The 13,990-nt window shown below is 31.9% G+C and overlaps 2 protein-coding genes across 6 annotated transcripts in view; both read right to left on the bottom strand.

The window, feature by feature from the left end:
• Positions 1–2,713: 2,713 nt before the first annotated feature.
• On the bottom strand, positions 2,714–5,614 carry LOC139483112 (uncharacterized). Its single transcript, XM_071267145.1, has one exon. It carries the CDS (start codon positions 5,612–5,614, stop codon positions 2,714–2,716), a length of 2,901 nt encoding a protein of 966 aa, XP_071123246.1.
• Positions 5,615–6,103: 489 nt separating this feature from the next.
• The window catches only part of LOC139481397 (liprin-alpha-1-like), a 55,449-nt gene continuing 47,562 nt past the window's right edge, over positions 6,104–13,990 (bottom strand). For 3 of the 5 annotated variants that reach the window (XM_071264717.1, XM_071264715.1, XM_071264716.1), the window contains 4 exons: positions 13,765–13,862; positions 13,143–13,318; positions 12,563–12,631; positions 6,104–9,193 (listed from right to left, as the gene is read on the bottom strand). In XM_071264717.1, the coding sequence (XP_071120818.1) occupies positions 9,005–9,193; positions 12,563–12,631; positions 13,143–13,318; positions 13,765–13,862 (532 nt within the window). In that variant the 3' untranslated portion in view covers positions 6,104–9,004. Of the gene's footprint in view, positions 9,194–11,671; positions 11,688–12,562; positions 12,632–13,142; positions 13,319–13,764; positions 13,863–13,990 lie in introns of all 5 variants that reach the window. The other 2 variants (XM_071264718.1, XM_071264719.1) reach the window with 1 other exon arrangement.

Below are 13,990 nucleotides of genomic sequence, written 5' to 3'. Positions count from 1 at the left end.
TGCCCCTCTACTATCGTAGGTGGGGCATAAAAATCCTCATCAGCACAAAACTTTATGTTAACAGGGCAAAATACTCTGAATTGTCTTTTTATCATTAAAAAGCTTCAGACCAAATTATGAAATGTTTCACACCTTTCACTTGCAGTAGCCCAATTTGCTGTCCTTCATCTTGGTTGACCCACTTTGCAGAACCTTTGTAACTTTTGATTAAATGCAGGGTTCCCACAGAAATTCAAAATTTATAATCAAACATTATGTTTAGTTTCTTCTGTTACCTTTTCTGACACCAGACTCATGAGACTTGGGACTCCTATTCAACATAGTTTTAGTGTGGGTATTTCTGTGTTTGTTTATTTAAAGTTGGCTAGAGCTATAGGGAGGGTTAAGATCTCACAAACCATGTTTAACCCTGCAGAATTATTGCACCTGTATCAAATCAGGAGCCTCTTGCCTTTGTTATGTTAGTCTTGTATGTTTTCTTCTTGATTTAGTTCGTTTATGTGTTTTAGAGTTAAGTTTGATGTCCTTTTTCATCTTACTAGTACATATTTTTCTTTAGGTGCCAGCTGAAGACCTTTCCCTATTTCAATTCTCAATTTTATTAACAAGTGTGCACATGATGAAATATCTTGCCTGTTGAACTTATTGAATTAATGTTAAGGGTTTGAATATAAGTATCACAAACACTTTTCAATGATCAATGAAAATGAAGTCAAGGTCAGATAAACCATGCCAGACAGACATGTAGAACTTACAATCATTTCATACACCAGATAGTGGTCCTATTGTTTTTAGTTCCTAGGAAAAAGTAAAATCACAAAAATACTGAAGTTAGAGACAAATCTAATCGGAAAGTCCATAATCACATGGCAAAATCAAATAACAAAACACATCAAAAACGAATGGACAAGAACTGTCATATTCCTGACTTAAATAGACAGATCCAGAGACTGATCATGATCCATGAAATAATACTAAGGTCAGATGAACCCTGTGTGTTAGACATGTAAACTTTACAAGGATTCCATAAACCAAATGAGGATTGTCTTAATACTCATTAGAAGTGAGTATTTTACATGACAAACAAGAATGTGTTCCTAGTACACAGATGCCCCATCCGCACTATCATTTTATATGTGCAGTTGACCGTGAAAATGTGCGGAAATCTCTAATTTGGCATTAAAATTGGAAAGATCATATCATAGGGAACATTTGTACTAAGATTCAGGTTGATTGGACTTCAACTTCATCAAAAACTACCTCGACCAAAAGCTTTAACCTGAAGCAGGACAGACGGACGAATGAATGGACGCACAGACCAAAAAACATAATGCCCATAAATGGGGCATAAAAATCCTCATTTTTTTAAGCAGTCAGTGAACCATGAAAATGAGGTAATTTAAAGGAACAATGGACATATGACAGACAAAATTTCGCAATATTAGGTTTTTGCATATAGGTAACAAAATTTCGTAACATAAGGTTTTTGCATATAGGTTGTACTTTGTAAATACAGCTGTTTCGTAAAACACGCCTCTTTTGGGGAGATTTAGAATATTCATAGAAAATTAATTTTGTTTACATACTGGTTCCTAGTTATGCTCTCTGTGCTTGAGAATGTTACCAGTAGATATAAATGATCATATTGTTTACATTGAAATCTGAAAACCTTCATTCGAGGTAGGGGTAGTTAAGAAAATTAGTGTTAGTTTAAACTCTAAAAAGATCAGGGCATATAAACGTTGAAAATATGGCGCACAGCCCTATATTTTTACCTTTGAAAAAAGTTGTAGTGCATATGAACTTTCAATTCTAGGATAAGATTTTTTTCAAAACTTCATAGTAAAAGTGGTACAGTATTAGTCATGAAAGGAGTTCCTATGGGAAATTGCAGTCAATATTAACAGAAATGCAACATTTAGGAATGAAGCATTTTTGTAAAAAAAAATTCTCAAATGTAAAGCTTTATACAAATAGGAAAGGTATAACTACAGCTGGATTGTTATCTCATGTTTTTATTGTTCGAATTAAAAATCATAAATCTGATTGAATCAGAGTTTATTTTTTTCCAAACTAATATTTGTCCCATTCCTAAATCAAGATATTTGTATCTATGTTGGCCATTCATTTTTTAATCAATCAACACATAACCAACTCTGTCAATCTGTCTTTAAAATAGAGTGATGAAAACTTGTGTAAAGGGTACTGTAGAGGAGCCAAATGTTTTTTATACTAATGCTCATTAAGAGGGATTTTTTAATAAAATTGTATGTACATGTACCACCATAGATTTATTTTAAGTTTTAGTATCAACATCAGATTCACAATTTCATTAAAACCTTATTAAAATAGTTAGTTTTTCGGTAACTCATAAATCTTGTTTTATTGCTGATCAAACAGAAGTTTACAACATTAAAAGGTTTCAAGGTGTAATTGTCAGAACCATCAATATTTTGTTGTTAGAAAGGAAACTTGATTAATTTTGGTATCCAGCAGAGCTAAGGAAGAACAGGTTGTCTCATCTGTAATCATACCACATCATCTTACTTTTGTATTGTTTGTAATTTTAATCATAACAGGTGTGATAAAAGAGGGACGAAAGATGCCAAAGGGACCGTCAAACTCATAAATCTAAAACAAACTGACAACGCCATGGCTAAAAACGAATAAGACAAACAGAAAAACAATAAAACACATGACACAACATAGAAAACTAAAGAATAAACAACACGAACCACAGTGATAAAGGTGAAAGAGATGATTTGAATAGACTGAAGGAAGGTATTCTGTAGTTGACCATTGGTAAAGGTGAAAGAGATGATTTGAATAGACTGAAGGGAGGTATTCTGTAGTTGACCATTGGTAAAGGAGAAAGAGATGACTTGAATAGACTGAAGGGAGGTATTCTGTAGTTGACCATTGGTAAAGGTGAAAGAGATGACTTGAATAGACTGAAGGGAGGTATTCTGTAGTTGACCATTGGTAAAGGTGAAAGAGATGATTTGAATAGACTGAAGGGAGGTATTCTGTAGTTGACCAGTGATAAAGGTGAAAGAGATGATTTGAATAGACTGAAGGGAGGTATTTTGTAGTTGACCATTGGTAAAGGTGAAAGAGATGATTTGAATAGACTGAAGGGAGGTATTCTGTAGCTGACCATTGGTAAAGGTGAAAGAGATGATTTGAATAGACTGAAGGGAGGTATTCTGTAGTTGACCATTGGTAAAGGTGAAAGAGATGATTTGAATAGACTGAAGGGAGGTATTCTGTAGTTGACCATTGGTAAAGGTGAAAGAGATGATTTGAATAGACTGAAGGGAGGTATTCTGTAGTTGACCATTGGTAAAGGTGAAAGAGATGATTTGAATAGACTGAAGGGAGGTATTCTGTAGCTGACCATTGGTAAAGGTGAAAGAGATGATTTGAATAGACTGAAGGGAGGTATTCTGTAGTTGACCATTGGTAAAGGTGAAAGAGATGATTTGAATAGACTGAAGGGAGGTATTCTGTAGTTGACCATTGGTAAAGGTGAAAGAGATGATTTGAATAGACTGAAGGGAGGTATTCTGTAGTTGATCATTGGTAAAGGTGAAAGAGATGATTTGAATAGACCGAAGGGAGGTATTCTGTAGCTGACCATTGGTAAAGGTGAAAGAGATGATTTGAATAGACTGAAGGGAGGTATTCTGTAGTTGACCATTGGTAAAGGTGAAAGAGATGATTTGAATAGACTGAAGGGAGGTATTCTGTAGTTGACCATTGGTAAAGGTGAAAGAGATGATTTGAATAGACTGAAGGGAGGTATTCTGTAGTTGACCATTGGTAAAGGTGAAAGAGATGATTTGAATAGACTGAAGGGAGGTATTCTGTAGTTGACCATTGGTAAAGGTGAAAGAGATGATTTGAATAGACTGAAGGGAGGTATTCTGTAGTTGACCATTGGTAAAGGTGAAAGAGATGATTTGAATAGACTGAAGGGAGGTATTCTGTAGCTGACCATTGGTAAAGGTGAAAGAGATGATTTGAATAGACTGAAGGGAGGTATTCTGTAGTTGACCATTGGTAAAGGTATTCTGTAGTTGACCATTGGTAAAGGTGAAAGAGATGATTTGAATAGACTGAAGGGAGGTATTCTGTAGTTGACCATTGGTAAAGGTGAAAGAGATGATTTGAATAGACTGAAGGGAGGTATTCTGTAGTTGACCATTGGTAAAGGTGAAAGAGATGATTTGAATAGACTGAAGGGAGGTATTCTGTAGCTGACCATTGGTAAAGGTGAAAGAGATGATTTGAATAGACTGAAGGGAGGTATTCTGTAGTTGACCATTGGTAAAGGTGAAAGAGATGATTTGAATAGACTGAAGGGAGGTATTCTGTAGTTGACCATTGGTAAAGGTGAAAGAGATGATTTGAATAGACTGAAGGGAGGTATTCTGTAGTTGACCATTGGTAAAGGTGAAAGAGATGATTTGAATAGACTGAAGGGAGGTATTCTGTAGCTGACCATTGGTAAAGGTGAAAGAGATGATTTGAATAGACTGAAGGGAGGTATTCTGTAGTTGACCATTGGTAAAGGTATTCTGTAGTTGACCATTGGTAAAGGTGAAAGAGATGATTTGAATAGACTGAAGGGAGGTATTCTGTAGTTGACCATTGGTAAAGGTGAAAGAGATGATTTGAATAGACTGAAGGGAGGTATTCTGTAGTTGACCATTGGTAAAGGTGAAAGAGATGATTTGAATAGACTGAAGGGAGGTATTCTGTAGCTGACCATTGGTAAAGGTGAAAGAGATGATTTGAATAGACTGAAGGGAGGTATTCTGTAGTTGACCATTGGTAAAGGTGAAAGAGATGATTTGAATAGACTGAAGGGAGGTATTCTGTAGTTGACCATTGGTAAAGGTGAAAGAGATGATTTGAATAGACTGAAGGGAGGTATTCTGTAGTTGACCATTGGTAAAGGTGAAAGAGATGATTTGAATAGACTGAAGGGAGGTATTCTGTAGTTGACCATTGGTAAAGGTGAAAGAGATGATTTGAATAGACTGAAGGGAGGTATTCTGTAGTTGACCATTGGTAAAGGTGAAAGAGATGACTTGAATAGACTGAAGGGAGGTATTCTGTAGTTGACCATTGGTAAAGGTGAAAGAGATGATTTGAATAGACTGAAGGGAGGTATTCTGTAGTTGACCATTGGTAAAGGTGAAAGAGATGACTTGAATAGACTGAAGGGAGGTATTCTGTAGTTGACCATTGGTAAAGGTGAAAGAGATGATTTGAATAGACTGAAGGGAGGTATTCTGTAGTTGACCATTGGTAAAGGTGAAAGAGATGACTTGAATAGACTGAAGGGAGGTATTCTGTAGTTGACCATTGGTAAAGGTGAAAGAGATGATTTGAATAGACTGAAGGGAGGTATTCTGTAGTTGACCATTGGTAAAGGGGAAAGAGATGATTTGAATAGACTGAAGGGAGGTATTCTGTAGTTGACCATTGGTAAAGGTGAAAGAGATGATTTGAATAGACTGAAGGGAGGTATTCTGTAGTTGACCATTGGTAAAGGTGAAAGAGATGATTTGAATAGACTGAAGGGAGGTATTCTGTAGTTGACCATTTATTGTGAAAGATGTTGCCTAATAGTGTTTCTTCATTTTCTCCTCTCAAATACCAACAGGTCTGAAAAGTCTATGATAAGCAATATCTAAGATGAAAGTTTGTATTGATTAGAATGGGAATTTGTAACACTGGTTTTTATAATTTGTACATAGAATAAAGTTTCAATAGCAGTTGTGAATATAGATTGGTGCGGATGTGATGCACTCAATGGAATTAGCTGTGTTGAAGACCAATTGGTGGCCTTTGGCTCTTTTCTGCTCTTTGACATATTCCCCATTTCCATTCTTAATTTTATTTGCATATATGGTAGCAGGTCAATTATAGAAATGTTGGTGATGTAAAATGATCTTTGCAAATAGGGCAAGGTTGGAAATATTCATTATATTTAACAAACTGCATAAGAGGTAAGTGTGTGTGTGATTTGTATATGTCATTTGATGTGCATCCTTTCAGCACTTCAATGGCTAACATAATATAGACAAGATAATACTGTTTGAATCACTGTATTTGCATATTTTCAGACATGCTATACAGTTTATTACATTTACAATCTGGTAAGAAATAAATATGACGTTAAAAATGAAGCATGTACCACACACACACATACACAGCCCACACAATTACACATGGATACACATCATAATCATCAATGTCATCTATCACAAAAATGTTTTATATGACACTTTTTTATCAGATATATAAAACTAGAAATAAATGCATTTTAATAAATTCTAATTGAACTTCAAATAAATGTATTCATGGCATCAAATTATTGTGGTTTTGTTGAGTAAATGGTGTCTGCTTTCAGGATTGGTAACATTTTGTTTTAAACAAAATAATCCTTTTCATCCTAATTACAAGGCCATTGATTTCCTGGCCTTTAATATTACATTGTTTTGTACTATGAAGATTGACATGAGCTATTTTTCTCACAGGTTGAAGTTTTAAGTTAGTGCTAAGAAAGTCTTTCATAATGAAGTGTATAATGGAGTGAGTATATTTATAATGAACACATCTGAAATCACAACCAAGCTTTCCTTGGAAGGCACAACCAAAATGTAATGTTTAAACATATAAGGTCTTAGCACCAAAATACTCAATAAAAAGTACCTTTACTTATACAAAAAATTCTATTGCCAATCCTTACTCAAATATCAGACTTTTTCGTCTCTTTTTTTAAGGTTCAGGGTACTGAGTGAATAAATTAATGTTTAATAATTTGTAAACAAAATATTTAGAACCCCTTCATAATTCTGATCCCTGTTAATCTAAAGCTTCCTCTGGTCAGCAAAACTTAATTACAGTCTTACAGAATCACAGATACTAACATCACAGACTGACCAACAGAACTACCGGTACTTGTATTTCTATGAATCTCAATCATGATAGTTTTAAAATGGATTTTTAATAATCTTTAAATGATTTTTTTCAAGATACTCTTGATCAGTGAAAAGACAAACTAAGCTATTTTTCTACTAATTTAACAAAATTCAAACATAAATAACTGATAATCACAAACATTCATATGATTATGATGTACACCACGGCATTATGGGTAAAAGCAGTCATACATATTTTTTACTACATACTATCTGTACATTAATATCAAATGTGTTCTACACAATACATTGTTCTTGGTCTCCTTCTAAAACATGAAATAAATGCAACAAATAAAATCTTTTCAATAGATTATTGCTACAATTTTTCCCACTATTTTACAATTTTGTTTACTATGGAAACCTGCATGATATTGATAAAGAGATACCCTTAATTCACAGGTTTTCCATATTCAAAATTAACACTACCTAGATTGAAAAAATGAATATATACTACTAATTGTCACGTCAAAATATAATATTTAGCCATAATAAGATCAACTTAAATAATATCACAATGTAATCAATTCTCCTAAAGACACCTTTTAATTTTAATTTTTACTTACATTTTAACATAAGTATATTATTTTCTTTATAACACAATCCAATTATATGGCAGGTTTCATGCTGTTTTTAATTTGTGTCTACCATTTGTGATCAGAGTACTAAAGTATGGTATATTATAGAGCTTTTAACAAGTAGCTGTACCATTTATATACAATTTAAATTTAACTGATACTTATCTAAATATATTAACCATCACAATTATATTAATTAGTATATGGCTACAAAACAAAGAAAAATAATGTGATAATTTTAGCTCCAACATAAACCTATCCATGGTGGCCATATTTTTAGATTGATTGCCATTAAAGTATCAAAAGTTAATATTAACCATACAAAGAACTTATCTACCATCAATAATGCATGTGTTGCTATGCTATTCCCCCACTTGTAATTCAAAGTATCAGGAAAACATGATATAGGTGTGTGGACAAATTTGAAAAGCACAATTTCATTACTGCTGAGCTGCTAACCAAATAGGATGCAATACTGTTAAGTACAAAGTTGTATTTTGGAAATACATAAAGAAAAGTATTAAGTCCCTTCAACAAGATGCTAAGAAAAATATTTGACAATGCATCAGTCACGCTTCTAACCAAACATGTAGTAACTCTGTTCAATACTAGTTCCTGGGAAATGTGTAACAAAATGTTTTGTTTGGTGAAGAAATGAAAGGACAAACAAGGTGATTACACTATAGCTCCCCCCTCCCCCCCTTTTCCGCTTAGAGTGTGAGAATAGTAATAGTTATATCCTATTATGGCTAAATAAATGTTTTATATGAATATCATAATTATAAAAAGCTTATCTCATTATTTTGGCAATCTTTATATTGGATTTGTATATAAATGTATTGTATATTTCTATGTTTATGGATTTAGTCCTGAATATGGAGTTTTTATCACAGATATACCACATGCCACTTGTTTTAATCAATGGTTATAATAAACGGTTATCATCATACACCGATGAATAAAACCTGAACAGAATCATCAGCAATTCAGTTTTGAAGATAAAGAAAAAATATATAAAAAATTGTAGTGAAGTTTACAAATTATTCATAAGAATTAGCTCTCCTCCAGTATCAGTCAGTAAAATGTACACAAAATTAGTCTCTGTAACAAAAACTTCACTGACCAAATAAAACTCATAAAAAATTATTTTGATTCAATAAAATCTTGTGTTTTGTCACATTTCAATTCTGTAATGTTCAGCTACAATTATATTTCAATTATAACAAGTATGCATTACAAAAGATAAAATTTAAATCCTAATTTTCTAGAAACAGAAATGTGAATCTTAAGGTTTTAGAGACTATCCCTTTAAGTACAGGAAGTTGTGATACAACAATCTTTGTCTATCTAAACTCACTGAGACAACAACATACACTTTGAAATGAATAATGATGCTAGCAATTATTTTGGTCTTTTGGATCAATTTATTATGTCCTATTGTGAGAACGTCCGTCCATTTTCATTGGGTCTTCGTTCCATGGAATTGTCATTTCCACGGCGAGGATGCTGTGGTGATTGTTGAGATTCTGCAGGTTCTGCCTCATCACCGCTATCTTTACTTTTGTCTTTTTGACGGAATTTCTTCCTCCAAGAAGGGGCTCTACGTAGTTTTCCACCTTCACCCTAGAAAATAAACAACAATTTCAATTTTCAAAAGATTACAAATTGGTTCATATATATATATATAATTTATATATAATGTTTGGTACTCCAACAAATGAATTAGTATGACAAAAGAAAGGTACTATCAACTGTTATTATGTAATTTCTAATCCTACTCATATTTTGACTATTACGGCAAACAGATTTAGTGACAAGATTATCTGGTAAATGAGGAGCATGCTTATTTGGTAAAACATATACATAAAATATTCACAGAAAAAGGGAAATCATCCAGCTAGTGGTGAATGCAATTTCTATATTGTACTTGTATTTTTTATAATCCAAGGTCAGATTTGTTTCTGTAGGTCAACTAATAAAGTCTTGAACTTGATAAATGAGGAGCAGAAATTTCTGTTTGATAATCCCCACTCGCAACCTTTATCAATAACATGTTCTGCAATATCACATCTTGACTAATGTTTTTCTTAATGAAATAATATAAGTTTAAGTACATGTATGTTTAAATAAAGATAACATTATAAATGATACACTATCTGAATAAAATATTGTTTAAACTATCAGCTTTAAAAAAAAAAACATTTTTCAAAGGCTGTTCATACAATTTCCCTTGTTTTGAAGTTGAGTCAGGAATACAACTGCTACAAAAAGAGTGTATTTATATTCATTTTTTGGTTCATAATGGTAAAAATAACCTTAACTTCATTTAAGATTATTTAAAATTTTTTATCAAGTCATATGGCAAACTGTATGTAAAGTTGTTATTTTTCTGAGAGAATAATAATCAGTAATTAGTCAACGTAAATGAAGTAGTCTAGAACTAACCATTATGTAATTATAAACCAAAATGTCAGCTCTCATTTCTAAAGACCATATTAATCTTCAAAGTAAAATTTGTAGAGGCACATCCTTTTGAGAATTTTTCTTCTAATTTATGTTTTTAAAAATGGCAGCCATGTTGGTTGTCTTGAAAGAAAACTTAACACAAAGTAGAAACAAGACACCCTACATATGATTATGACCAAGCTTGATTTTCATTTGTCTATTAATTTCTGAGAAAATGTTTTGAAAGTTAACCAAGGATGTCAGCAGATGACTGAAAGAGGGACACCAAGTGATTGCAATTGCAAATACTAGCCCTTCTGGAGTCCAGCAAAGTGTATTATAGATAAATAACTATATGCATATATGCAAATTTCTGAATGTATAATTTGTTTAATGAATTCTACTAGCAAAGCTTACTATTTTACCTCTTTATATAGACTACACTACTAAGGATTAAGAGATTAATGAAATCTTAATAAGCTAATGAAGTTTATATATTACTCTCAATGAAGTCATCTTTGAATATATTACTGTTTAAATACTGAAGAAAAGCACAGTGCTTCAATACATCCAACCAATTTTCTGGGGATCTAGTATTTTCATGTAACCATAATCATGGTGCAGACAATTTACTCAACAGGGAAACAATAACCTTACAACAGTTCACATTACACAAACGTCTTGGGTTGTTTCTTATTAAATACAACAATTGATGGTTTAGTACAAAAGCTGGATAACTGATACATGCCAGTACCAACTGAGTTCATGCTCAATTCGTAAACATTCAGTATAATAAGAAATAGAATGTTAGACAAACATTAGTTGTTTTAATTGACAAACAATATTAATGTTTTCACCACTCAGTGAAACTTGCCATTTAGATAAAACTAAAGGTAGTTTAGTTTGTCTCGCCATTATTTTTCGGTTCGTCATGGTGTTGTCTGTTCGACATGAATTTCCCTTTTGTATTTTTCCCACATTTAAAAAAAACTAGAACTGCAATTACCTCCCTTTGTAAACTTGGGGAAAACTTAAAATTTTGTAGTGTTCAAATGAGTGCCCAGACAAACTATTTTATTTTCTGAAAACAATATATTTGTTAGCAAGCTATGTTAGTAAGGAAAGGTTTGACAACCAAAGTTTCCACAAAAGGTGAGAGAAACAGTGATACATCGTAGCCCGTGGTCTTGTTAATGGAAGGGGGAGAGGCTCAAATTTTAAGATCATGTAAAACAATGAATCTAAGTATCCCCCAAAAAATACAAATGGAAAAGGGAAAATTTGTACTATTTATTATCATGAACTTAATGAATTCAATTGAAGTGCAATAAAAAAAAAATAGTGAGTTTTACAAATAAACTTCTACCCACAGACTTGTGCACCTTTAATCTAATTTGCATAATAGTAAAACACATTTTATCTGAAATACACCTCTGACCCTGACCTATGACTCTAACCAAATATTCTATGAAAGACTATCAAAATGTCCATGTGATGCCAATTTTTGTTAAATAAACATTATTGCCTTCACCCGTTTAAAAGATCTAAAATTATGAAAACATTTCACATGATCTTATTTTGACAAAATTGACATTTTTAGGCATAATGACCAAAGTCAGTCAGTAAAAGCATAAAATACTGATGTCACGTTCTCACCTTTCTTAGATTTCTTCTGAAAACAAGCAAACTCAGATATCACACTTAGAAAAAACAAGTTACAATTTCTACTCTACAGATTGCATATCATACATGTCATAATTAATATTATGTAAATCAAACATGTCATAATTAATATTATGTAAATCAAACATGTCATAATTAATATTATGTAAATCAGAAGTGTTCCTATTTAAATGTCAGGTGAAAAAACCTGTAACTAGCAATTTCAACTAAAAAAGTATAAACTATTTTTTTTTTTAAATTATTTTCTTCTTTTCATTTTCAGTTTTCTCTCTCTTTTATAATATGATGTGTCCTTTTGCCCAAGCATCCAAGCCTTGTGGTCACCATCACAAATTTAACCTTCCATGCTTAAAATTTGGAAAAAAATTCCATCTGTTCCCAACCATGCTTGAACATTTTAGAGTCAAATATCTGTATTTGTTACTTAGAAGGCATAACAGTTATAACACAAATACAATTACTAAATACCAACATCTTTCTCTAAGTTTTAATCAGTTTCTTTAGGCAAAATTGATATTCTTGAGAGATTAGGCAAATTGAAAAGCTCCCTTTTTAAAGCTGGTCTTTTTCAAATTTTAAAAATTGACATAATTTGTGATCTTTATTTTTTGTACTTCCCTGGAACTTTTTTCAAAGGTTGAAATGAAAGATCTAAAAGATTTTTTTTTAATTTAACAACCAATCAAATTATATTTTTTTTTGTTAGGATGAATTTAGAATTATTTTCTTAATTTTTTCAAAACCAGACCAAAACCACCTAACGAAGTTAAATTTAGTAAGTAATGTCCTACTACTCCCTTAATAACTAAAACAGGACAACATTCATTTGTTAGGTTAAAGTTCATCTAATGACATGTGACTTACCTCGTCTAACCGTCGATCTGTTCCCATTGTTAACAAGTTATTAAATTCTCTTTCTAATATTTGACGAGCCTAAAAAACATTTTCTGTATTATCATCTGTAAATCTTAAATTGTAATACTCTAAATATTAAGCTAAGATTATGATTTATGTTGCAATAAACAAATTCCTGGTTTTTTGTTTTTTTTATGAATGAGTTCCACTAGTTGTCCCAGGGTCAATCTGCATTAATTAAGTCATTGAACAACCCCTTCTTACTGTGACCTAATAACAATAACAATGTGAATTGACCATGTACAAGTAAATATATGAATTTGAAAGTTGTCTATGAAAAGATGCTATGAACATATGTTAAATAAGGTGTGATGATTCGAATATGGACTGATGGTTTCTTGTTGTTTTTTATGTCTTCTCTAACAAAGAATAGCTCTTTCAGTAACATTATCTTTGCAAAAAAAGTTGATACTTAGTATTTTCTGTCTACTGTAATGAGAATACATGTAGACAAAGCTACTTATAAAGATTTGGAAACATTCTTTGGAACACTTTCTATAGTTACATCTAATCTATAAATAACACATACCTGTGGGTTTTGGTTAGGAATTTGTAAAGCTAAAGCGATACTATTATGATCAAAGCTTTCATCTAAAGCCACAAGTGAACCATGAACTCCTGACTCAATTAAATTATTTGCATATTCTCTTAGACCTATAGACTGTACAAATTTTATAACACGTTCATTTGTCCATACTAAAACATCTGAAATAGAATGATAAACGATTAAGGCTATTTATAGATAATTTAATTTTGGAAGTAACACGTCTTCTGATTGGCTGACGTTATTTTTTTTATCAGCCCATAGACATAATTAAGTCATGTGACCGTGACGTCATCAACATTTTTTCGTGGTTCTCTACGGTTTAAAATGGAATTTAAAATTAAATTATAAGAAATAACTAATATTTTTTCTGTCTATTCGAAATAACATAAAAAATGTGGTGCACGCTGTTAAATAACCCGCTAGCGCGTTATTCAGTGTGCACCAATTTTTTTATGTTATTTCTTCATAGCCAGAAAAAATATTAGTCATTCCTTAAATATTTTTAACAATTATAGATATTAATGGATAAATTAACATATCTATTATGGCCGGCTTAAAGATGTACTATTATTCATCTAACTACATTGCAAAATAACACCCCTACCTTTACAATCTGTAGCACTTTCCTCTCTCCGTCGTTCTAATTCTTTTTTATCATAATTTAATCTTTTTAAACAATTTATACCATATTGTAAACTTGTCCTGAAAATATACAATAAAATCAAGTTTTAAAAGTTGAAAAAATAAACCAGCACACTAACAAGATTAAATGTCTTACAAAATACAATTTTCTTTTATGTTTTATAACTTTATTTTAATTACTGTTTATG

The sequence above is a fragment of the Mytilus edulis genome, chromosome 7 (genome assembly GCF_963676685.1).
Source record: "Mytilus edulis chromosome 7, xbMytEdul2.2, whole genome shotgun sequence".
Taxonomy (NCBI): domain Eukaryota; kingdom Metazoa; phylum Mollusca; class Bivalvia; order Mytilida; family Mytilidae; genus Mytilus; species Mytilus edulis.
The sequence above is the reverse complement of the archived record's forward strand: the minus strand, read 5'-3'. Positions and strand labels throughout refer to the sequence as shown.

Bases quoted from the DNA above. Each gene is read 5' to 3' on its own strand.
- LOC139483112 (XM_071267145.1), bottom strand. From the start codon at position 5,614: ATGGTCAACTACAGAATACCTCCCTTCAGTCTATTCAAATCATCTCTT.